This window comes from Myripristis murdjan, chromosome 3 (assembly GCF_902150065.1).
Source record: "Myripristis murdjan chromosome 3, fMyrMur1.1, whole genome shotgun sequence".
Taxonomy (NCBI): Eukaryota; Metazoa; Chordata; class Actinopteri; order Holocentriformes; family Holocentridae; genus Myripristis; species Myripristis murdjan.
This window is the reverse complement of record NC_043982.1, coordinates 8,127,619-8,154,520: the sequence shown is the minus strand read 5'-3', so window position 1 is coordinate 8,154,520 and position 26,902 is coordinate 8,127,619. Positions and strand designations below refer to the sequence as shown.

General features: G+C 40.0%; 1 protein-coding gene across 11 annotated transcripts in view; it reads right to left on the bottom strand.

The window, feature by feature from the left end:
* tead1b (TEA domain family member 1b) overlaps positions 1-26,902 on the bottom strand; it is a 61,290-nt gene that overhangs the window by 23,718 nt on the left and 10,670 nt on the right. For 7 of the 11 annotated variants that reach the window (XM_030081827.1, XM_030081845.1, XM_030081854.1 and 4 more), the window contains one exon: positions 16,959-17,211. In XM_030081827.1, coding sequence (XP_029937687.1) covers positions 16,959-17,115 — 157 coding nt within the window. In that variant the 5' untranslated portion in view covers positions 17,116-17,211. The remainder of the gene's footprint in view (positions 1-16,958; positions 17,212-26,902) is intronic. The other 4 variants (XM_030081888.1, XM_030081906.1, XM_030081897.1 and 1 more) reach the window with 1 other exon arrangement.

Genomic DNA, 26,902 nt, shown 5'->3' with positions numbered 1-26,902 from the left:
AGCCCCTATCAGTCCTTCCCTGGACTGATGGGGTTTGCACAGCTGCTGTGTGTGCTTGTATCCATCTATTCTCCTCAGCCCCCCTTCCTCCGTCTCCTCTCCTCCCATCCTAAACCTCCTCCCATCCTACAATTAGGGATGGGTCTTAAATGGATATTAAAATATTTTTCTTTTAAGATCAATACTGACTTTTGCTGAGATATGTTTTGAAAAAAGTGGAACTAACAACATAGTATGTTGTGCTGAAGCCGAGCAAGAGCTTTGGCTGTAGATCAGCCACTAGGGGGCTTCCTATGTCATTAATAAAAAAATGACGCCCATTGCTTTGTACTTATCCTCCAGTAGCTGCTCTCAGTAGCAATCACGTAGCATAATTGTCAAAGCCACACAAACCATGACAGTAAAGGATGATTTTGTAAACTTTCAAGCTCCCACAATTGTGTCAGAAGCTAAAATAAGAGAATCCCTGCCCTCACTACCAAAATGGCTGCTAAAGGTATGCAACCAACCAGTGGTAAAAAGTACCACAAGTAGTATCACTCAGTACCACTAGTAGTATCACTCAGTACCACTAGTAGTATCACTCAGTATCACTACCTGAAATCTGTTCTCTGTTGGTGGAACCTGCTGCTTGCTGCTTTGAGCAAATGAAAAGACGATGCCACACTGTGTTTATTTCATGTTACACAATTTCTTTTAGGCTTTTTACCTAATGGTATTCCATCAAATTACAGATTTCTATTCAGTGCTCATTTCCCTCTTATGGGATTTTCTGCAAGTTTGTCAGGTTAAGGCTGTACAGTCTGGCCATAATTTAAATAGTGCTACCTGGAAATAAAATTCGGGAGCATTGTTCTGCCTAAAAATAACTTGGTATGACTTCGTTTTGAATAACAGGTAAAAGGTTTATAAAAAAAAAAAAAAAAAAAAAAACACCCTAAGAGTTTTTGGTGCACCCATATCAACCTGCCTCCTTTACCTCAGTTGCCAATTTCCTACAGTTCTCAAAATGACTTTTCATGTATGAACTCAATACATTCAGATGTAGGTTGCAGTTGTAGGAGGACAGAAATATCAATACATAACTCTGAGGTAGTAGGAGAAATAGAGAGTTTTTCTACCTTTATTCAAAATGCAACATGTCTTAGGGCAGAACTGTGTTCTGATGGATTGCTGAACTTTGATTCTGAGGTGCTGACACCAAAACCGGATGTTTACTTTTGACATTACTATTATCAAACTCCACTTGTAGCTGCACTGGAAGTATCTTGATATGATACAATATCAAAATATTACCAATATGTTGTTTAAATAGCATCAAAGCAGGAAGTGGAGGGGCATGTTTCCTTTAACAGCCCCGGAAAGTCACTGAAAAATATCCATGTATTTTTAAAACATGTCTTGACTGCCATACATTTTAAATGTGGCAAAATTTCAGGGAGATAATGATTAGTACGTATAGACAGCAGATTATCCTACACTGAAGAATAAGAAAATAGAATCCAGCTTTAAGGGATATTAAATAAAGTTAGGCATTAAATCTTAACATAATGGCAGGTTATCTCACATTGGTATTCTCCATTTCCTTCAGCAATATTTTTATTCATGGAAGGTAATGTGAATTTTACCATTTCGCCTGTCCCTTAAAAGATCAGCTTTACAATACTGTGACTATATCAACCAGTATCAGGTAAATCCATACTATATTTAAAAATTTCAGTGTGTTTTTTTTGATCACATTAGTTTTCCTTTGTAATCATCAGTGAAGCACCATACCATGTCCACTGGCATGCAAACACAAAGGTTCGCTATGAATACAGCACAAAAGCCTCTCATACCACATAAGATAAACACTGAGGTTAATTTAAGTAATGGCATATTAAACATTTTAACTGTCTGGGTTGTAAGTGGCAAGAACAATACTTGCTTTAGTGTTATTTTCCCCCCCTTACTTCTTTTTAAAAGCAGCCATTTCCTGTAACAGCACTTTGTTTAACGCAGACACGACCACAGTCACATCTGGCCTAGCAGTTGCCATGATGTCAGTGGACTGAGACAGCACTGGGCCTGGCTGAGACTCAGACAGCAGACTGCCTACTTGTACACATCGCAGATCACTTCATGTGGCTTGCGCTGCTCTGTTCTATCTGCAGGGCATGAGAGGGCAGAGGAAACCCATGAACCTGCCCTGCCCATAAAGACAAATCTATCATTAATTCTAGCTACTTTTTTTTTTCAGCTGACACTCATCATGCTAGATCCCCACTAAGAGGGAAGGCCTAGAAACTGATATGTCACCAACTGAGGTACTTTTCTCAGAGCTAACATAGTGCAGCCCCCTAGCGGTGACCATGCACTGTTTGTTTACACAAGGTTCATGCTGTTCGTAAAAACATCATGCCTAATACATTTCACCTTAGCCTACAAAAACTGGGTTGCAAACATTTAAGGGCTTACAGGCTACACAGACAAAAAAAAAGTATTAATTTTATATGTGCCACTGTTTTTTTTTTTTGTTTTTTTTTTCATATTTCACAAAATTGTTTAGGAAGTTGGTGGCTGCACACTACAGGGGCTTATAAAGACCTATAATGTGCAGCTAGAAAAACATCTTAACATTAAGAAATCTGTAATAGATCCATAAGTATAAGCCTTTGTTGTTGGCACTATACTTTCCACTAATTAAATACAAAAGCACTGAACTATCTTAAGGTACTTTTTTAATCTTGGACAATATTCTGGCACTAAATATCAATGACAGTCGACAAACTGGACCGCTTGGGATATCCGCTGCAAGATACCCATGGATGGATATTATTTGTGCAATGTGTCCCATTTTGACCATAACATGTAACAAAGCTAAATTTGGCAAAGGAAATTACCAAAAGTGACTTTTATTGACATCGCCTTCATCCAGTAGAAGGCGAGGGGCTGAAGTGGAGGACAGAGGAGCTTATTGTTGGGTTGATACAGAAATTTAGAAAGCTCAAACCAGGAAATGACAACTGGCTGACAATTAAACAGTGTGGTGGAAAAAGACCTACAGTGATGACTCACACATTGCAAAGGGTCCTTTTACTGCAAAAAAAAAAATAAAATAAAATAAATACTTGTTATGCAATTAAGCTTTAAGGGAAAGAAAAGTGAGAGCAGCAAATTACTTAAAAAAAAAATATATATATATATATTTAGCCTATGTAATGTTCTGAAACAACACAGGCAATTACATCCTCAGCAATGTTACTAGTTTCTAAAATGAGTAACTAACAGCTAACAACTAAAACAGCTCATTATTAGTTTTACTTGCATGCAAGCAATCATTTTAAAAGATTCTTTGTCAATTTATTCCAATGTATTATTCCAACTGAGGAGAAAAACCTTTCATAGTAGTGCAATAATCCTTTCCGTTTGGTTTCTTCTTCCTGAATCTTATGTAGGCCAGAGCCCAGATTGTATTTGTATCTATGTGTGTCTATGTGTGTGAGTGTCTGAGTGTGTGTGTGTGTGTGTGTGTGTGTGTGTGTGTGTGTGTGTGTGTGTGTGTGTGTGTGGTAGTGGGCCCACACAATAGCCCTAGCTTTCCTGTCATCCGTGATAGATGACTCAAGGGTCTCAGGCAGACATTAGCATCACAATAGACTAAACCAACAATATGAAGGCATTCAGCAGGAGGGTCCCTCATCCCAGGTTTTGGGAATGGCAGGCAGGGGCAGGAAGCCTTTTACTCGCAATATCAATAGGGAACCACTGCTTGCCAAGTGGAGGAGAGCCTGTGACTTGTGGCTTGGAGAAAAAATTACAATGCCGTTTTATTTTTTTGCAGGGAGAAATCTATGATATCAGTTTATCACTGTGTTAGTCCAGGAGGAGTGGCTGACAACTAAGTCAGTTGTGTGTGACTAATAATTTAGCTTAAATGAATCATGTGCAGATGCCATGGTGAAAACATAATCAGGCCGAAGTGCAAGCTTAAACAATTTAAGCTTTGGGGAAAAAAAAAAAGGAGTGGAGCAGGCCAGATCCTGCAGGTGTTTCCCAAGGAGGGTATAGCATCAACATCTCCATTTAACACCCGCAAATCCCTGCTCTCCGATTGGTAATAATCCGGGTCAGGGCTACTAGGAGCTCAGACTGCTACAGCAATGAAATCCATTGTAAAAGACAGAGTATAATATCTGCTGATCACACATAACATCTGGCTCCAGCCCACCAGCTGCCTATTACGGGTGGCTTAACTTCCTGTATTGTGGGCCCTTAAAAAAGACTTCAAGGCAAAAGTCGCATGTGTGTAGCCATGATGATGACACACACCCGGGCTATTCTCAGAGATACAACAGTAATCCCTTCCACTACACACACACACACACACCCATTCACACACACCATTCACACACACACACACGCACGCACGCACGCACGCACGCACACACACACACACACACACACACACACACACAAATCATTTAACGCCTGCTGGCTGAAACAGAAAAGTTCACGCTGATATGTCTTCCCTATAACCCCTCACTGCATTTATTATGTATTTTGGGGAATCCCTGTTTTTTTTTTTCTCTATTTTCTCTCTGTCTCTCTATCTCTCTCTCCCTCTCTCTCTCTCTCTCTAGGAAATAAACTGTCCATTGTTGTTTTGTGTGTGGTGATGTATTTTTAACTTAGCTTTATTTACTTGGTGGAACTTTGTGCCATTTTTACTACGGTGGAAGTTTTTAATTAGTGTAACCAAGTTTACTTTTTGTTTTATTTTTTCCCTCTTTTTTTTTTTTTTTTAAAGAACATACTGTGATCCTCGCTGAGATTTATGCAGAGCAACCACTCTGCATAATTAAAAACCTCATAAAACCTCATAAAAACCTCACTGGATTTTTCACTTTTGGCCTCACTGTACATGGGTATTCCTTCGAAATCCATAGGCTACAAGCAGCATCCAGTGCTTCAGAGGAGGAGAGCAGAAACGTAAAAACAAGAAAGCCTCTCTGTGAGAATAGTGCATTTATCTCAGTCAAAGATTTCCATAACTAAAGACAGATTTTAATGTGTTTCATTTGCTTCCACTGTATAATGGAGTAACTATGAAAATTGAAGACATTATTAGATTCTGCATGATTTTAAAACATCTCCCTGTTTAGGAAAAAGACAGTATTGGGTTTTACTCTCTGTCAGATGTGGTTCGATTTGAGCGGATAGCTCTTTCCCAATCCCCACTGGTTTCTCCACATATTATTTGATTGGCTAAGGAAACAGAAGCAGTTCCCTCTGGTGTTTAGAGCCTTTTTTGTTGCTTTAGCTCTATCTGTGCACAAATGCAACACAGAACAACCAGTGAGCTGCACAACCCAAAACCCAATTCTCTTTCAGCTGTAAAGCCTCCTCTGATATCTGCAAATTCATCTTGTCATATTGTTCCATAGTGAGCTGCAGCATGGCATGCAACAAATGTCTAGGTGTAATTATTCAGTTGTAACAGACAATAATTCTTTATCCCAAAAAAGTGTCTGGCTAAATACGTTTTTTGAGACATTAATAAGTTGACTGAATGGACTTCAATGTACAGACATCATGGCTGTTCAGAATTTAAAGTTAATTAATGATTCCAAGTTTCATTCAGGGTTTAAAACTCCAACCACCAATAAATTAAGTTCTCATAATGCTGTGAGTGCAACTGTAATTAACAGCTCTTTAAAAATCCATTTTTTCTTTGGACACTAAAAAAAAAAAAAAAAAAAAATCAATACTTAACTTAAAGTGACCTTATTGAGCTGGATAAAAGGTTTTATTGCAGGTAGTGGGTCAAGAGCAGTTGAGATAATGTGCTAGTTGAACAGTGGGGGATTAAAGGTGAGGTGTTCTCTCAAAATCTTACAAGACATCACAAAGCAGCAGGTCACTAACCTGAGCCTTCCTGGAGACACAAAGAGCATTACAGCAGCCAACCTCTGTTGAACTGTGGCTGTGTTCAGACAGGGGTAAGGAGGAGGAGGCGGCCTCTTTATCACTCAGCAGGTCCAGCCCTATTTTATTTCCTCGCTCTCTCCTTGGTCTGCTCTTCTGAGACGAGGCTAAAGCAGAAACCCACTTGGCCCAACTCTGTGCAACACACTCACAGGGGACCAATTTGCGCAGCCAGCCCTTGTCTGAATCAGTCTATCAATTAGGAGCCACTGAGTTTATCATCACATACATTACTGTAGAGGCTGGTCTGGTCATTGTGTTGAGGTGTGCCCCTCAGGAGAAGGGAAGGGATGAAATAAATGACCAGCGAGTCAAGCCACAGTTGGACAGGCTGCTGGACTAATCTGAGAGGACGGCTGTAATTATGAGTCTCCTGAGGAACTGGCTGAGCGGCAAGTCCAATGTGTGAACATGACGCTGACAGCCAGGAAGGTGCAACTCCCCCACCCCTTCTTCTTCTCAACAACAAAATAAGACACAGAGTCAAATCAATATTTTCAATCTCTCAGGATCAATTCGGCATCTGAGCACAAAGGAAGATGTGTTGGCATTGACCAATATGTAGAAATGAAAAGTCAAACTTTATGGTCGTGATGTGCTCCTCTGTCTCACATTCTCTAGTTATCATCAGACCAAGCAGAGAGACCTTGTCTGAAAGTTGTAATTGAACCCAACTATAGCCAGAGAAAAAAAAAAAACAAATACAAAAGCATCTCCATTGCAGCCTGTGAAAATAACCCTGATACAGTCACAACATGATAAATATGTCCAACGCACTCATTCTTATGATCTCTGTTACAGTCTAGATTCCACTGATACAGATAGGAATAGTTGTATAAAACACCAGTGTAAGACCACAATGCACAATTGAGTGTATGCCTACAAAATAATCTTCAGTTTGCTCTTTGTTTCCAGAGATGTTTCAGAATTGTGAGGCTTCCTCTTTTCCACAGGGAGCATGAGGGAGGACATCAACAGTGTCTGTCCCCGTGCTCCGGATGATAGGATAATATAGTCATTCAGATGCCATTCTTATGTTGATTACACAAAATGGTTCCATCAGTATGAAATGATTTCATCAGTGTGAAAGTGTTCCATCCATGGAGTACAATGTCGTCCATGATACAGATGACTCCTGGAACGGAGCATGCAAAGAGACGCTGCATCTTTAAGAAGCCCACAGTTCCACGGTGTTTTAGTCAAACAAAAGCAGCCAATTGGGAATGTGCAACCTGAAACCAGAGGCTCGGCTCTGAGGGCCTCACACAGACCTCAGAGCTGGGACACACCCCATGCACTCCTGATCCAGGCAGAAAACTAAGGCCTGCTATCCAGCCATTCAGTGCAAACGGTTCCACACTGACAGCGTTAGAAACCATGATCAAATAACACACACAGCGTCACTGAGCAGTTCTGGAAGCACATACATCAAAAACCAGACAGCCACTATTAGATCACCTTAAAATAATTAAAACATAACTGATAAAATAAAAATACAGCAGCATTTATCTTGAAAAAAAACAATAAAAAGTGAATTACAAAAAATACATCAAAGTATATATCTATATATTCTCCAGTTTTTTGGATGATTAAGTATACAATTTGGACATGCCTGTGTTCTATAAAATAATTATTTCTGTTACAATGTCTTAAGTTTAACAGGATGCCATTTTTGCTAACTCTCTTCAGTCACTTCAGTCTGTCGGAGTCAGAAAAAAAAAAAAAAAAAGGCAGTAGAAAGGACCTGCAAGTACTGTAGGTCATATCTCCATACAATGTGAACTTTTCAGGAAGAAAGTCCACCCCAAGAGTGCCAACACGTTATGTCTGGTCACTACAACCCAGACACAAGTTAGAACTGAAATCTGTCCCCTAAATGGACCTCCACTGACATTAATATGCGCATCAAAATCAATTCTTAATTCTGCATTCTCACAGCTACATACAGACATTTGAGTGACAGGCCAAAGACATGTAGGGGCTGAAATATGGGAAACAAGTATGAAGCTAGACCTAGACCTTAAATCATCTGAATGTTTCCGTCACTCATCGTCCAAACACTGAGTTTTGGCAGATTGGACCCATGTGTGTTTCTTCTTCTCCCTCCTCTCTCTTGCCAGGGGTGCTAAACAACAGGTGCAGACAAGCTCCAGCAGGACTGTCAGCGAAGAGCTTTGTTTAAAGTGACAGTATAAAGACTAGGGGTGGGAATCACTGAGTAACTCACAATATGATACTATTAAGATATTTAACCCAAGATAACGATACTGTCACTACACAGGTGACTCTGAGACACACTGTAACATAATCATAATATTTGTAACTGAGGAGGAAAAAAATACGCTTGAAAAGGCTAAATAATTTTTCCAATGAGCAGGAATCAGCCATGTTTTTCAGTGTTTTAATATACGCCACGACATGAGCATGACAGAACAGTTCCAGTTAAAATACCTAAAGCCAGGGAACAAATAGGCCTCACTGGAACTCCAATGTGCATCTGTGCAAATGAATCCCAAAATAGATAAAGTGTATCGATAATCTATCACAAGAGGAAGTATAGTGATAAAATGCATCATCGATTTATTGTTGCCCTCGTAATAAAGACATGAAAAGGGTACCCTCTCTGAATTTTACAAGTTAGGCCATCATGTGTCTTTGATCCCTTAGTAATGCATCAGTGCAGTCTCTTTGAAAGTCAAATTCAATTTAAAAGAAACAAATAACCAAAGGCTTGGGCTGCATCACAAAATTAAACAGAGTGACGGGCTGAGTCACACCAACAGAGAGACTGTGGAGAGAAAGAAACACATCTCCATAGTGACCCATGATGAGTAAATCATTATAGTTTATCACAACCTCAACCTTTAAATCCCAAATCCTTATTCAGAATGATTTCTTACGTCCCTCTCATTCCACCATCAATACTGTGTTTACACTTTGAGAGTTACTCCTATTGCGGAAGCAAGATATAAAATAATTGGACTTTTTTCCCGACAATGTGTGTGAAAACATGGCAGTGTTACACTGACAATGGTGGAGGAACAAATGAGGGATTATTCTTAAGGTGTGTGATGTCTCTCCTGCACTGAAGTTCCTCACACTCCATTCTGAGTGAATGCAGGTGACTCAGGGAGCCTGAGCTGATCCCAGAATTCCTCATTATCCGCCCAGCAGGGAGGCTCAGGTCCGCTCGCTCTGTCTCAGAGCATGCTCGGCCCAGAGAGACGAGCCCCAGAGGAGCACAGTGCTGGGCCATTGGGGGCAAGCCAGGTCTGCTCATTATATCTAACTCATCCTTGGCATCTCTGCAAACCAAGTGCCACTTAGTTCCCACAGGAGGGGTCAAGGCTGGATCACTGATGAGATGGCAGAGCAAACAGCAGAGTGGTAATACAAAAAGCTTTACATCAAAGACGTGCAAGGACAGAGGCATACATGGACAACATACCGCCCGAAGTCCAGCATCCAGCCCACAAGGTAAATGTAATATCCATCAGGAACTGCAATGATTTAGTCATTGCACTGAATATCTGGAAAACAGCTGAATGAATTGTGATGACTGTTTCTATTTATCAGAACCAGATTAGATCTGATCACACAGACATACAGAGTACCTCCAAAATGCCATGAGAGGTGATTATATCACCTTTTGTTTCACGAATCCTAACTGTTAGCAAGTGCTTTCAAGCAAATGTATCAAATGCAACAGAGGGGCTGGACTCCTGAATGAAAACAAGAACAAAAGCACTATGTATAGGTGTGGGACAACCTAAATAATAGAGTATGCATGTACATATTTATTTGTCAGTGGACCAAGTAAAAAATATCAGCTCTAGTCTTTTTTCTACAGTAACAGGGAAAAATTCACCAATGTCATTTAGCTTGCAGGCAAGTGCAAATACATAACACAATGAATAAACATACAATTTGAGTGAATCGTGTTGTTTCATTTATCAACCCTATTTCTGCGATAAATGAATGCAGCCTTGCACAGCAGGTGAATTATGTAAGCGCAGAGTCTTAGGCCCTTGGCTAGAGGCCAATGCCCCCTATTTCCCTTTACTTTTTAAGATATTCTCCCAAGTAAACTCAGGGGGCTTGGCAAATGCTGGGCAATGCCCACTATGTAGCCGTAGTGTCTCCCGTCCCCGTCACAATTAGCCTCACGGAATGGGCACCATGCCAGCCAACACAAGTCTCAGGACAGCAAAAAAAAAACACTTCAGGTAAACACCACAATAAGCTAAGGAGCAGAAATTATACATTGTTTTGTACCGCAAGACAGTTGCTATAGAAACTGTTGCTAATTAACTGCACTCTGCCCCAGGATAACAAAGGGCTTAAGGGCACTCAGAGCGGCTCCTCTTGTGATGAGCTGTGTATGGAACACTATGCCATCCTCAGGGTCTCTCATCTACAAAATACCAATCTCCTTTTACCCAACTTTCATCTCAGATGCCATGAGAGGTTTTGTTCTGTCTGCCTCTGTCTGTTATAAACCCTGTGGACCTGGATTACTAGGAAATGCTAGCCTCGCCATGAATAGGGTGAGCCTTTGCCCCCTTGAAAGTCAAATTACAGTCATGTTTTAGACAAATCAATGCCTTGTATCATCAACATGGAGGACAACTTCATGGGTCTCTCATCATCTCTGATGGCATTCCAAACAGATGACCTGCTCACAAGGAGCACCTGACTAATGGAAATCTGAGCCACGCAGCAAAGCACACACATTCACATGGTTAACAAAGCACCTTTGTTTTTAGAAGGAAATGCACCCAGGACAGAGCTTGCATGTGTAAGTAATATATTTACAGTTGTGTCTTCTCGACAACAAAACAGGCTTTATACAGGTCTAAATGTAGACGTATCAAATTTGTGATGATTATTTTTCATCTCCACCTGGCTGCAGGTTGGAGGGGATCATGCATTTAGTCATGTGTATCTGTCCATGTGTGTATCTGTCTGCAACTAATCTTGCATACTACTGGGCTTATCAGCCTAATAGTTTTTGTGCACATTATAACTCTAACTGGCTAGAAGCTGCCACGAGATCAACAACTGCTTCAGTTTGGACTCTTGTGTATTTTGTTTGTTTGTTTGTTTGTTTGTATTCACATGAACATTGTACACTATATTACCAAAAGTATTCGCTCACCCATTCAAATGATCAGAATCAGGTGTCCTAATCACTTGGCCTGGCCACAGGTGTATAAAATCAAGCACTCAGGCATGCAGACTGTGAAACAAGACATTTGTGAAAGAATGGGCCGCTCTCAGGAGCTCAGTGAATTCCAGCGTGGAACTGTCATAGGATGCCACCTGTGCAACAAATCCAGTCGTGAAATTTCCTCGCTCCTAAATATTCCACAGTCAACTGTCAGCTCTATTATAACAAAATGGAAGCGTTTGGGAACAACAGCAACTCAGCCACGAAGTGGTAGGCCACGTAAAGTGACGGAGAGGGGTCAGCGGATGCTGAAGCGCATAGTGCAAAGAGGTCGCCGACTTTCTGCACAGTCAATTGCTACAGAGCTACAAACTTCATGTGACCTTCAGATTAGCCCAAGTACAGTACGCAGAGAGCTTCATGGAATAGGTTTCCATGGCCGAGCAGCTGCAGCCAAGCCACACATCACCAAGTGCAATGCAAAGCGTCGGATGCAATGGTGTAAAGCACGCCGCCACTGGCCTCTAGAGCAGTGGAGACGCGTTCTCTGGAGTGATGAATCACGCTTTTCCATCTGGTAATCTGATGGACGAGTCTGGGTTTGGAGGTTGCCAGGAGAACGGTACATTTCAGACTGCATTGTGCCGACTGTGAAATTTGGTGGAGGAGGAATTATGGTGTGGGGTTGTTTTTCAGGAGCTGGGCTTGGCCCCTTAGTTCCACTGAAAGGAACTTTGAATGCTTCAGGATACCAAAACATTTTGGACAATTCCATGCTCCCAACCTTGTGGGAACAGTTTGGAGCGGGCCCCTTCCTCTTCCAACATGACTGTGCACCAGTGCACAAAGCAAGGTCCATAAAGACATGGATGACAGAGTCTGGTGTGGATGAACTTGACTGGCCTGCACAGAGTCCTGACCTGAACCCGATAGAACACCTTTGGGATGAATTAGAGCGGAGACTGAGAGCCAGGCCTTCTCGACCAACATCAGTGTGTGACCTCACCAATGCGCTTTTGGAAGAATGGTCAAAAATTCCTATAAACACTCTCCTCAACCTTGTGGACAGTCTTCCCAGAAGAGTTGAAGCTGTAATAGCTGCAAAAGGTGGACCGACATCATATTGAACTCTATGGGTTAGGAATGGGATGGCACTTCAGTTCATAGTATGAGTAAAGGCAGGTGAGCGAATACTTTTGGTAATATAGTGTATCTCAAGGTTTGTCTACGCTAGCCTGTCTTCCCTGCTTATACCTTGATAGCATACTCTGCATCTCCCCTTCGTTCCACTACTCTCATGCACACACGTCGGACACAAAGCCTGTCCTGCAGTTCCTGTTCACCACCCATATGCCCCCAGACATGCATGGTGGAGATCTGCACTCTACTGAGTGCACTCCTCTAGTTTTTTTTTTTTTTCTTTTTCCATACAACAATGCAGCAGGCATCTTTTCCCTGGCAGCTCATAATGAGGAGGGTAGGTGTGCGATTCCTGAGGAGATGAAAAAGCTTGATTGTGAGATTCATCTGGGCTCTTCTATCAGACATGGTGACTCCTATGAAGCAATATTAGTGACTTTTGACACTAGACAGGCCAAGAATCCAGGTCACCGAACATTTAAATGCATTGTGCACAGATGCCTACATTTTTTAGAATTTTACAAAAAAAAAAAAAAAAAATCACTGAGATGAAATACAGTCTTAACTATTTCTCCACACAAAACACTGCCATTAGTATCAGAACAATAGGCTACAAAATGCTAGTACCCAAAAGTGTGAATGCCTCTCCTTCTCCTCCGCCCCCTGCTCTCCTCCAATTAGATGACTATTACATAAATCCATTGAGGCAATGAGCACCATCAAAACTCTATCGGACCTATTCTTGCACACGATTATTCACATGCCCTCAGAACATTGTGGTGAGGATGATGAAGCCTTCAGTCACAGGGGAGGTGGGCTTAGGAAACAACAGAGGAAAGCACCAGTTGCATTGAACAGGTAACACACAAACTGTGAGACTGCCTTGACAATTCAGACACAAGGCCCAACTCGTCACACAAAAAGCACATGTACAAACAACTCTTGTCTGTGTCTATGTGACTTGAACATGCTGACATGAATCTCACAACCATCAAATTTACATGGAAAAAGGCATTTGCTCATAAACAGCGTAAAGCTGTTGAAGGAATAAGGCAAGAAAGGAGACGAGTCACATTCCAAGCATTCCATAAAGGATTAAGGAGACTTTCATTGGGATTTTTTAAAATATTTAAATCATCTTAATCATTGCCTTTTGTCAATTTGTCTTTTGTCAATTTTTAATTTTTTTTTAAGTCTGTTTCTTAATATTTAGTCTAAAAGTTAACAGTGAATCTGTACATCAGTGTACAGTGTACTAATCCTGATGCCTCTGAATACTACTTCAGCTATTATTTTTACTAGTTTCAACCCCTTTGGCTATATATACATACATATGGTAACAAACACTCCTAAAAAACACATATACTACCACCTCATGTGCAAATGTTTGAGGAATATTGCTTTACTCGGATGGGGTCTATTCACATTTTATAACATCCATATTTCTTTTCTCTGATCCTAATCTTATTTTGGATTTGGTAAACAGTATGTGTTCAAGATGAATTGTCTCAGTCTATCCAAAATAAAATGCAGGCCAGTTTTTCTCCAAGGAAGACCCACAGCACCTTTAATGCATCAGTGGCTTTGGGGGATTGTCACAGTTCATGGTATGATGGGATTGGCACTGGGTCCCAGCAACAGCTGCAGGGCTGAGCAACAAGCCCTGTCCCCAGAAAAAGTACTCAAACATCAGACTGGTTTCAATCTGTTCCCTGCTACACAGTCCCAACAAACTCTGCCGGGTCAAGCGAGAGGACTGCACCCCCCTTCTCCTGCCTTTTCTCTCCAAAAAATAAAAGTAATCTTCTCTTCCTTGTCTTTCAATAGCTCTTTCCAGCTTTTGAACTGGCACTCGGCTCTCGTTTCCATTTGAGAGAATGGTGTAGGAATCACATTCTGCTATGTAGAATGCATTATGTTTACAAATCCTTTCAGTTTTCATGCCTGAAGAGGTCTGCAAAGCATTTTACTGTGAATGGCTAACAGTTCTGATTCACTGAGCCTAGGAAAGACTGGTCCAAGGATTGTGCTGCTGGCAAGCAAACAAGCAACCAGATACCCCTTACACCTGGCACAAGTGACCTCTGTCTAATCCCACAACTCTTCAGCGGGTCAAGGTCCATTCAAAACCCCAAATAATAAAACCAAAAAGAGAACAGCAATAAACAATTCATGCGCACCAAGCCAATACACTCTCTCTGAAAAGAAAGAGTAAAGGCTGAAAGTGAATTAAGTCTGACATCTAAGCACCTGCCGAAATAATCACTGAGTCGTTTTTATTGACCAGCAACCCTATCAAAACTCTGCAGATGTATTATGGTCATTTTGCACAATGGGAATGTGAAAATCTTACTAACTGCACTTTTAAATGACACTTCACTCCACTAAAATGATGCATGTATACTTAAAGGTGTTAAATCTACAATTTCATAAAATGTATTGTGTTACATGAGCCCTGCCTGCCTCCATTAGCTCTGCCACATTGATAGTGTAAGCTGTTTTCTATTGGTAGATTTCAATGGTTTTTCTCTGTCACTTAAATATCAACTGCAAAACCCCATATTATTCCATATGAATCTATAAATCCAACTGATTTTACTGAGGACATCAATTACAAAATATTTTACATCTTGGTGCAGTGAGCGTTTATATGGGTATAGATGAGCCACACTGCATTTCCATCCGCTGCATTACTAAATATTAATATTTTAACATTTTTGATCGCACAGTGTACCAGAAAACAGAACACCTGTATCATATTGAGGATGTCCACTGTGCAGTAGTGAGACTTGCACTTGATGTTGCTCATTTTAAACTCTCTAGGAAAAGCTAATCGTCATGCTCTAATCCAGAGCAGAGGGACTGTGAGTCAGGTTCTTTGGCACTCAGTGAGTGTGGAAGAGAGGGAAGGGAAGGAAGAGGGGATGGGGAGGATCCTGTTGTCTGAGGCCACGTCTTTGTAGTGGCAGCTGAGGGACTTCTCCGAAACTCTTAGAATTTACATTTTGTTTGGCCGGAGGGGTCACATGACAGCTGCAAGCAAACGCCCTGAGGGGCTTTCTGCTTTCACTTGACACTGACAGGCTGTGAGACGGTCCAACACCACAGAGAGAAAATATTCCCTCTTTCCATGACATCACCCAGCCAGGAATGGGGGAAGTGGAGGGAGGAGAGGGGGGCACAGCTGGTGGCAGCCGCAGTGCCATCTGCTACTGACTAATAGTTCACGCTGCTTTACTTATAGACTTGTACTTCTGCGAACCAGAGTAGCGGCTGTATGGCCACCACCAGAGAGCCAGGAGGGGTCTGCATATCTCAGGTTCATTTCTGAATAGCAGTCTCACACATATTATATTGGTCCAATCAATTATTAATGCATTCTTTCTTTTTAAACATGTTCAGCGGTCAACTGTTGGAGAAAGATGTATGCACACAAAGACATAATTAAATATGAAAATAAAGCTGAAATAAAGTGAAGTAGTAAATGAGGAAAATTTGTATGCTTACTTCAACTTACAAAGCTGAACTCATTAGTATGGGTTAGATGTTTGTTTTCTTATTTCATTATCTGGAGCTAATGCAATTTGTTAGGCAAAAGTCATGTCCCTATTAATAGACTGAATAGGTAATAATGATTTATATTTAGATTTTACTAGTGTTTGGACAAACATTATAAGTAATAGTAAAGTAGAAACAGTAATGGTAGCAGTAGTAATTGCAGTATCTGTAATAGTTATAGTGGTAGGTGTAGTGAGACATGTTTAGTAGCAGTAGTAGTTGTCACAGTTCTAGTAACAGTAGTGAAATCATTAACATTAACTGGTTGTACTATTATCAGTAGTACTAGCTGTAGTTGTAGTAGTTGCAGTAGTAATGACAGTATTGGTGGTAGTCTCCGCAGTGCTCTGGGCAGTAGTACTTGTTACAGTCGTATGTTAAGTAGTTACACTAGAGACGGCACTTACAGCAGGAGTAGTAACAGCAGCAGTAGCACAGGTAGCAGTGGCAGTGGTAATAGTGGTAAGAGCATTAGTAATGCGGTAACTAGGGTGCCTCTAGGTGGTTGTGAGGGTGTACTAGTTAGTTGCTAGGGTGTTATTTGGTGTTTTGAGGTACTAGGTGGTTACTGTTACTATGTGGCTCATTATTAGTTGACTGCTACGCTGTGTATGGGTGTATGTGTGGTTTATGTTTATGTTTATGTTGATGTGTGCATGTGATTGGGTCAACACATACCAGTGAGTGTGTTTTCAGAGGCAGCAATACTAGCAGTAGTGACAGCAGTGCCAGTAGTGCCAGTGGTAGTAGCAGTTTTAGATGCAGGACTACTTTGCACGATGAAAATAAATAGGCTGGGAATAAGTCACTGAATTCCAACATCACACACTTGCAGAGGGGAACATTCTGCCATTATTGTACACTGCAAATAATTTGAAATTAAACTTAAAATACCTCAAAATAGTAGAAACAATCAAAATTTTAAACCACAAACTTGCTGAATATGTTCACATTTTATAGTTTGAACATCAGTGATTGTACAAATGGTGTGAGACTATCTACATACCAAAAAAAATGTCCAGTATTAAAAGTATTAGAAGCATGAGAATAAAGAGAGTATCAGTGTAACTTGAAGTGCGCCGATCAAGTCACACACGCGCATGCACACACTGTCTGTACTCACCATACATTTTTCCCTCATCAGAAAGGATGATCTTCCTGCGCCCACAAGGAGGGTAGATGGCTAGGGCCTCCTGGAAGCTCTGTTCAATGTCAGGGCTCCACACCCCTTCTGCATCATTGTCCATGGGCTTGTCTGCCGAATCGCTCATCCTCTCCATGTCCTCGGCAGGGCTCTCGCTGCCGCTCCAGCTGCTGGGATCAATTGTGGCGGTTGGGCTCTCCAAGCTGAGGCCTGGAGCAGACTAGGGAGAGACCTGGAATCCCCAATAAACAAACACAACCAGCCCATCACTCTCCACAGCAGAGACATCTGACTCCAAAAAAACAACACAGAGCACACCGCTGCTGCTGCCCAGTTGAGAGCACAATATGGTGGCGAGGCAGCCAAACAAGCTAAGACGTCGCCAAGCATGCTGTTGACTTGATTTACCAAGGATGTTATGGGTTTAAACAATTAAAACATTTCCTCTCATAGACTAGTGGCACTTTCTGCTTATCAAATTACAGCACCAAATTGCTTCTATTAAAGATTTATTCACAGACCAGATAGTTGCCTCCTAAAATTGGAAAGGTAACCCATGCCTGGAAGTTTCCTGGAAGCTGAGCAGAGCCCACACACCACCGTAAAATTTGAAACAGACCAGTGAACTCCAGTTCTCCACCAGTGGGTCATGACCCAAAAGTGGGTCACAGACCCATTAAGTGAGCGTCCCTGTATATAATTTTTTTTATGTATTCCGGTACAGGATTTTAATTTGGAAAGCATCTGTTTTGAGTGTTATCATTTTTTTAGCTTAACACATGTTCACATGCCATACGACAAGTGTGCCAAGTCACACTGCATTAAAACCACTGTTGCTGGGTAACCTGTCATAGCTCTTGTCGCTGTCCAGCCACAGCAGGACATTACATCCATTTCATTTCTATATGTGATGTAGAAATGAAACACTTTTTTTGTCAGAAGAAAGTTACAATTCCTGAAGGCATTACAAAAGCTACTACACAGACTGATATTCAACAACAGGGTCTTCATGCATCTTACCATGTTGGTCACAGTTGGATAAAGTCTAATCTCACTCACAGCTGTTGACATGAACAAGGAGCTGCTTAGTGAATCCACAGCTAATAAATATATTGAGGACTATGTGATCCAATGTCATGAAGAGTAGGAGAATCCATAAGTGAATCCTTGCTGAATAACAGACTACTGTACCTATTATTTGTAATGTGTGATGGGAGGCAGAATGTTTCCCACTGCTTGTCAGAAAGCACAACAACTGGACACAGTAGGTAGAAATGCATTTAAGAAAATTACAAAGGCATATCTGACTTTTCCCTTGAAGGCAATAGGCAAGATAACACGTGGATGGTGGAGCTTTCGTTTGACTCCCCACTGAAGAGGAAATGATCTCAGGTGAGGTGCCCACATTTCTGGTATAGAATTAGCAGTATAATTCCATTTCCTCTCATGCAATCAAAGTTGCTCCATCCTTCAGTCGCCTATATGTGAGAGTGGTTTTTGATCCACAGCTCAGCTCAAGGCCAAACACAAAAACAGAATGGACATTCAACATGATCTCGCTCTGTCCACTATCGCACATTTGGCAATTCACTGTGCTGTTAGACCTGTATTGTGTTATTAATTGCTATTATTGTAAGGTTGAATTACACTGAATTCAGCCAAGATGCTGTTTATATTTGGATTTTTATATTTTGTCACTGGCCTGTTTTATTTATTTATTTATTTCAGGGAGAGTGTTTTTCAGGGACAAATATTATATTCTCTTTGTTCCATTACAATTTGGTTTCAAGATGGCTTGCAATTGTTAGTTGATATAATTTGGAGGACATCTATTATTCAAATGTGCCAAAATGGTCTTGCATAGTTGTCACATTACATATTAATTATTGGGTTGTATGCATTAAAATCACTTCTTATTAATGGTTACCTCATTCCATATTACAGGATCTGAGCAACTTGTTTTCACTAGTTTGAGCCATAGTGGAAAAGTTGCACTTTTTTTTATCTTTGGTTCATTTAGGTTCACTCTGCCCAATCACAAGTAAACAGCAGCTTGTAAACAAAAGTCACATGGACTCATGGACCTCATGAGTAGCTTGGTTAGCTGAACAGAGTTTTGGTAACCCATCATCCCGTGAGGTAAGAGCTTTTGGTGACAGGATGTGTGTGTCCCTTTAGTGTGGTCTGCACTCTTCACCGTCATTTACCTTCTCTTGTGCTCAAACCAGTTAAGAACACATGAAAAAACAGCCATCCAGACTGTGGTTTGCCCTCGGTTCATTTTGTTATGCTAGGCTTTCCATGCAGGAGTAATTGCTGAGTATCAGACATCAACATCTGTCTCCTTACACCCATAAAACCACACGTTTTTGGCGTTTCTTGTAGGTGGTGGAATATGTTCTCACTCAACAAAGTACAAAGTAGATTGGTCAAAGGAGGACAGAAGCCCCCATTTATAGGCAGTTTCAGCACACTTATTCGGTGTGTACTTAAAATCAAATGGCATTGTTCTCACCTGGCCAAAGAAACCCAGACAAAGGAGTAAATGCTCAAGAGTCCAAATACACTCTTTCAAAACATACTTGGTGAATGTGTCCATCTTGTGTGTCCCTAAAACGATTTTAAAACTCTGGAAGTGCTGGGCAGATTTTTTTGAGTACATCAAGGACTAAAGGGTCACACTGGAAACTGAAGTTGATACTCTAATGTAGGTGACGAGCAAAGTGAGTAGAATCTGTAATTTATTCTGTGCTCTGAATTTTCATTTGTTTACTTATTAATCATTTTAATTACATTAAACATTATGATTTCCTTCTCTTCATGGTTAAGGGGATGGGGAATAACAGCACAAGTGGGTGGGAATTGTGGATGGGGAAATTATTATATCATTTGTAACACAAATAATACTGATAAAAACATTAAGTCTGGGGCTCATACACATCTTTTTTACCTGATCCATCTGTTTTTGGTTCCATTGTTAATCATTTATGGCTTTTTATCATCAATAATCACATGTTAAGCATGTCAAGTGTTGTTACGAGATTTGGACTTAAGACACACTATACGTCATGTGGGTAGCTTGCATCTTCACACCAAGAGCAGAGGAGGGCATGTTCAACCATATGACACATATATTTAAACATCAGACACTTCAAGCGTACAACGAATCAGGAGGACTATGATCATACAAATAAGCAATTTTTCAGGGACTTGGCTTGCAAAAGGTTCCTTTTAGTGAGGACTGAAGCATTAGAGTGTATTATTAAGACACAGACACAGTAAAAATTATGACATTCAGGTGATAAATGATGTTAATGTTCAGTACAGCCACCTGAAGGCTGAAATGTTTTTTCAAAGATGAAATATTCCTTTTCTGTGGTCATAGGTGATGGGCTATCTTCCTGAGCTGAGTCAATATTATGCTTGCAAAATTTGAGGAAAGTAATACTATCCCAGCTTACAGAGAGTGTAGTAGTAGTAGTAAGCAGTTGTTTCTAAGCTTTTCTTGAGAGACATTTGATATTTGATATTTTTGGGGACTCAGTGAGAGTCCACGAGGGTTTAGTGCAACAGTGATGGCAAGCAAACATACACACCCAACATGGATATAGCTTTCCACAAACAGTTCTATACACACATGAACGACGACTTAAAAGCATTTCTATTCATCTTTTCAAACCGATTCATCATAATTCCTCTGGATGCTTTTGCAAAGTCAAAAATTCCAGCACCATTTTGACCGAGTTTAAAGAATCAGGTACTTTGTGCAGTTCTCAGACAACAAGGGGCATTCTGAGGAAGAGCAAAACATGCAACATGTCAAAGAAAACTGTTTAAGCGCCTGCGCTTTGCTGACAGGGTCAACTCACACCATCATAGAGCTGTCAGTAATAACATCTGTTCAGGCATGTGACACACCCACCTGCAAAAGATATCTGAGGAGGTCTGCTAATTGTCATTTAAGGCAAGTAAACACTGTGCTATTTATTATTTGAGATGTGCCTTCTACCAAACGTTTCTATGAAACATTCAAAATTAATCATTATACAAAATCTATACGAGGATAGATAGGAAAACTGTTGCCAAAATATGTGCAGGTTCCTCCAGCAAAAAATGTGACTGGCACCAGTGAAACCCCTGATCAGGAGCTCTGAAAACATTTCCACAGCGAAGCCTTCAAAGCTCATTTATCTTTAGCCTTAATTCCGTATTAAATATACTTCTTTGTTTGTTTCCATGATAAAAGTTAAAGCAACACTTCACTGAGGCTTCTGCCCATAATGTAATATCTTCCCTCTCTCTCCAGACAACTGCTTCCTCTCCAAGCAAGATTCTATTCAAGCAGCACAAGCTGTCAGGAAGTGGGAATAGTAGCATATGGTTCTTCTAGCATGTCAGTTCACAAGGGGGAAAGGGGAGGGGGGATGGGAGCAAGCTGTTGGAAAAAAAAAAAAAAAAACTCCCGGAGTGGAGAGAGCTTTTACTGAATTCCGTTTTTGTGTGCTGACTGCTGACACTGCAGAACTAACTCACAAACTGATGAGGGAGGGGAAAAATTCCCATTTCAACCACTAAAAGGCTGGGACTCTTTCTAGATGTGCTCCCCTCATCCCAACTGAATAATGAACTACACTGCTAATCACTTCCAGCTTACACTTCCACGGCAAGATGCAAGACAACAGTTTGAAATGTTTGTTGCCATCTTCAACAAGTCCAAACATCTGCTTTTCAATAGTGTTTGTAAGAACTAGTCTTTAAAAAAATATGTTTTTTTCTTATTTTCATCATTCTTAAATTGTTAATGACACTTTATTATACCATCTCCACTAATGCACTCTCTCACAAATTCCTACCGAACCAACCCAAGAACATGATACTAAACATCAATTCATACACTCATTTCACATAACTACAGCTAGATCTATTGTTTACCTCCTACTGCTTATCATTGAGTTATTTTCAAGTGATACAACTTCAGCTCTTCATTGAGCCTAGCTGGTTAATATTTGTAACAACTTAATTGAAATGTTCTTTTATTTCTCCAGGCATATACATTTTTCTATTTCTGTTGCAGGAATGCAATTAGATGTTTAGAATTGTTTTGTCTACCCCCATTTCCATGCACCGCGGTTATCACTTGTGGCATCCACTGATTTATAATAACTGGACTGCTGATGATGTTATAAAATGCAAAGCCATCACAATGCCATATCGGTACAACCAAATTTGTAACACTTTAAAACAGAAGCATTTTAATCACTAAATCTATAATCTAGAACTCTATCAACAGTTTAAGTTTTCACCATGATTTCTTGTCCATGATGCAGACAATCTGTCAGTTATGAGTATTACTGCAAGAAATTAAAAAAAAAAAAAAAAAAAAGAAATACATGTTGTATTTTTAGTTTACCATCATCATTATTATTGTCATTATTATTTGTTTTCATTAACAGACAGGTAACAGTTGTCATCCCGGTTATTAGAACAAAAACTACCTCTAAAGCAGTGCATAGGAAGTGCTCTTTTTACCCTGCATCATTAGCGATATGGACAGATCTAAGTTAGAGGCTGTCAATCAGCTCACTGGCTGTTAGCCTAAACCCTTCTCTCAGATGATCTATACAGCCTCCAGTAATGTCATGTCCATACACATGAACATAAAGCTTTCTCCTGATGTTGCAATCACCTGTGGACTGTTTCCCCACTCCTTTTACAAGTTTGTTTCAAGCTATGCTGCACATCTTCCACATCCGTTATGCATAACTTCAACCTTTGTGGGCAGTCTATTATTACGTTAACCATCCATATTATATTATAGATCAATGGTGGCAACCCAACCCAAATCATATAATTGATCAAAATGCATGTTTCTATTTCTCCTGCAAATGCTGGTTTTCTGTGGTACAGTGAGTTCAAGGTGAATCAAACCTCATGTTCTAACTGTTCCTCAGCGATGTTGTGGCTCTGACCATCACACCAGCTTGATTCTTGTGCACTCTTTCCCTTTCTCTTTCACAGGTGGTTTCCTCACACGTCACACCAGGAAATGAATACTGTTACGGTGACGCATGCAATGAATTATTGAACCCACCGCCCCACCCTCTGCCCTCTCTGACAACGAAACACACAACTTAGAACTACAGCACCACTATTAGATAACAGCTGTTTCAGAGCAAGACTGTGCTCACAATGGCATGCTGATAAATACAGTAGTACTGAAAGAAAATAAGAAAAAAATACCTCCATTTTCATCTTAGTTTCAGTGTTGGAGAATGAAAGGGATTTCCATACAAATTTGCGTTAAACTTAAGATGGAGCAGGCGAAAGTGCAACTCCTATTCAAATCTATGTGGTAGAATCTGTCTCTTGTCCCAACATATAGCCGACGACGCTGCTTGAAAACATTTGCTGGAGAGCTAATCTGAGTGAGTGGTGTGTGATATACACTCAAAGCCATGTAAGTACAAAGACTTCAGAAAAAAAGACAGGGACAGTGCAAAGAATTAAATGCTCCCATCTTTGCTGGTGGCAAAACCTTTACAGGTTAAAACTGCTTAACTATTGAGACAGGCATAACAGAGATTAACATTAAATACATTTTTGTGTCATTATAGCAGTTAAAATCACTAAGCATGTCAAATCACTCTGCACTCACTCACTCTGAAACAGATTTACCTATATAGGTATTGTTTCAATATTTCTTATGCTTACAGATATCATTATATACCAAAATCAAAATTAATTTATTTGAATTATCATGATAGGTTTATTCATTTTAATCTACATCCTGCAGCCCCATTTTAAAGTCTCTGGGCAGTTTGTGCTTATTTTACACCAGGCCCTGGCTTTCAGCATTCACCTACCCAAACTTTGCTGCTGAAAAAGTCAGAATCTTTAGAACGGGTAAAGTTAATGTTATCCAATTATACTTTCTATGGTAAACTAAATTAACCTACATCCAGTGAAAGCTCACTGTCAAAACCCTCTTTCACACACAGTCTGCAGTAAATTACTGGGATAACCTTTCAGGCACTCCTAGTGTAGAATTCCTGTGATTTTCTCATACAACATCTCTGACTGTTCTAGACAGCTGCCTGTCAATTTTATCCATTATTTGTGGATCTGTCCAGTTTCCAGCCATTCTTGAAAAAAAATCTTCTATTACAGCTATCAAATCACCTGCAAGGCAACTGTAAACAAAGTTGCGGATTCAGATACGTCATTAGTGTCTTGTGATTGGTTTGGTCACCCTTACGTGCCATTCCCTGAAATGTTACTATTTTCATTCACAACACAGCCTTATTGGCGTTCTCCCTGAAAGGCTACTAGGTCTTGAGGTGGGAAGTGGGTTGTACAGATTCCCTGAATATCAATCCATGCACCCATTCACACACGAAGTGTTCCTGAACATTTCAGGTGAAGACTCCATGTGTGGAAGGGGCTAAAGAGTGAAGATAGGACTGCTCTGCTTCTTATTCAATCCGTCTTGTTTAGAGGCGTGCTTGCTTTGACAGTGACACTGGCCTACAAATACATTTGATTACAAATTTGAACCCTGTCCTTCTCAGTGTCCACCTGTCATGTGACCAGGAGGGCACTAGGTGACTTTAACAGAATGCAGCCAGAGTCTGTTGACAGCAATTTCTAGCCAGCAAGCTAGCTTATTTGGTATACCTCAGTTTAAGAAGACATACACAATTCATTCACTTACTGCAGTGTTGCAATATTTGTAACAGACTACATTACTAGCCAGTAGTGCAATTAGTATTATCATAACCAAATGTGACAATTTTAAAGAAAAGTCCTCAAAACAGATTCATTGAAGACTTTTAATTGCGTCTTCCATAACCAGTAATATGTACATTAATCATCCAAACCTACAATTTTGTAGGATGTTTACATAACACCTGATTCTGTTTCTTCTTGCCCCGCCTCCTGCAAACCGTTCTCATTGGATGTAATCTTACATGCTGCACATGGCTTGCTGCTCCCACCTAAGTCAACACGGATCAAAACATCATGTGACAAAAGTGCAGGGCAGGTGGATTCTGTACTTCCCATAGGATCCACTCTGCAAAGATGTCTTGAGGAGGGAAACTGAACAGATGTCGACTGCCAAAGTTTGGGGAATTTCAAGTAAGTGCACTGACTCTGTTGACTTTGCCAACTAGCTTGACAACAAACAGGCAGAGCAGTTAAGGACAATTCTCTGTGTGCTCTTCCATTAGCTGTTTGCTTGTTACATGTGTATAATGTTATTCCCCACAGGTCTGCTTGTGCATTAAAATTCTAGACTACCCTGTAATCTACCGTTTCTTTAACTCAAGGCTCCTCAATTCGAGTCTTGATGGGCCTACTGCAGGCTTTTCCCTTCCTCCCAAGCAGATAATAGGCCACACCTGGTCTGTGTCTACCCAGGACCAGGTGTGGTTCATTAACTGCCAGGGACGATCAACCTGAACAGATGACCCCTGCAGCCTGTGGTTATTATGTGGAAAAAGCAAATGCCACTCATTACTCCTGATCACTTTAAACATACCTGTATTCTTCAAATCACAACATGCAACCGATAATCAAACAATCTCCCACCGCTTTGTCCAAAACAGGCAGCTAATGCATTTAATGGAATCAAGGATATAATGTTATTGATGGTGCAAAATCATGCAGAGAATGAGGCTGTATGTGTGTGACTGTTAGTATAGTTTCAGCAGTAACACAATGCTAATCAAAAAGTAACAAGATGATAATAATGGGAGAATAGTGATGCCTTCTAAAGACAAGCAAATAGGATGTCAACAAGATAGGGGTGATGACTAAGATGAATGCACTGGGCGGATGATTGACAAAATTGGATAAGAGATGGAATGGTGCAATAAAACCCAAAAGAAAAGAAGATAAAAAGATGTAATAAAAAATAAAAACATGTAGAGTGAAATTGTTTCAGTTCAAGCCTGTTGCTGTTGATTTGGACCTTGTTAGGTAATTTGCCTCCAGAGCTGCATCTATGTCAGTGATATTTAAGGACAGTTCTGGTGGATATTCTATTTTTTTTTTTTTTATTCAAATATTGGTTATGTGTGCCTGTTTCGATCTGCTTCTGTCATCTGAGTAGTGTTTCCCAGCCTGAGGATGATGTAATCAAATATTGCCACAATATGAATAAAGCAAACTGCTGGCACTGCACTGTCACCTTTTCTTTATCTTCATGAAAACAAATAGCTGATTAACCTTTCTAAGTGCTTAGAGGGTACAATTTGTTTTGTGAAGTCTAATTATGGATTACTGGCCACAAATAGTTTTATTATTGAGTAAAAATCAATTTATGAATACATTTACAAAGCATTTTACCTCTACTGGCCTGCCCTTTATTGATCCATATTTTTTTTTTCCCTTTTTTCATGTAGTATGTTTTCTGTGAATTCTTCAATGTTGTTTATCTAGCGGAGTTTAGAAAGCACTTTGCTCAACTTGTGCTGTTTTACAATGTGCTATGGAAATGAATTTGATTTGACAAATAGTTAGAAATTGAATCTTAGAACTAGTTTAAAATTTACATGAATATTTGCAACATTTGTTTAAATGCTGTAGCACTGTTTCACAGATGTTTGAAAGAATGTGCTTGCAAATCATTTATAAAACATGAGTAAAACATGAGTACAGTCAAGTGCAACAATTTAACATTCATAAATAATTTATTTAGGATTTAAGCATTACTTGTTAATGACGAACAAATAATTTATACAGTAGTAAAAATAGCAACTTTGAATTCTTAACAAAAAGGTTATATAAAAGCTAAGTATACATTACATTTTGAACAATCAAGTTTCGTCCTATCTAATAATGCATTACTGTTAAATATCTGTTGCTTTTTATTGGTACAATATATTAAGTCATAGTTTTTGAAAGCTTCAAATCTTTCCAAG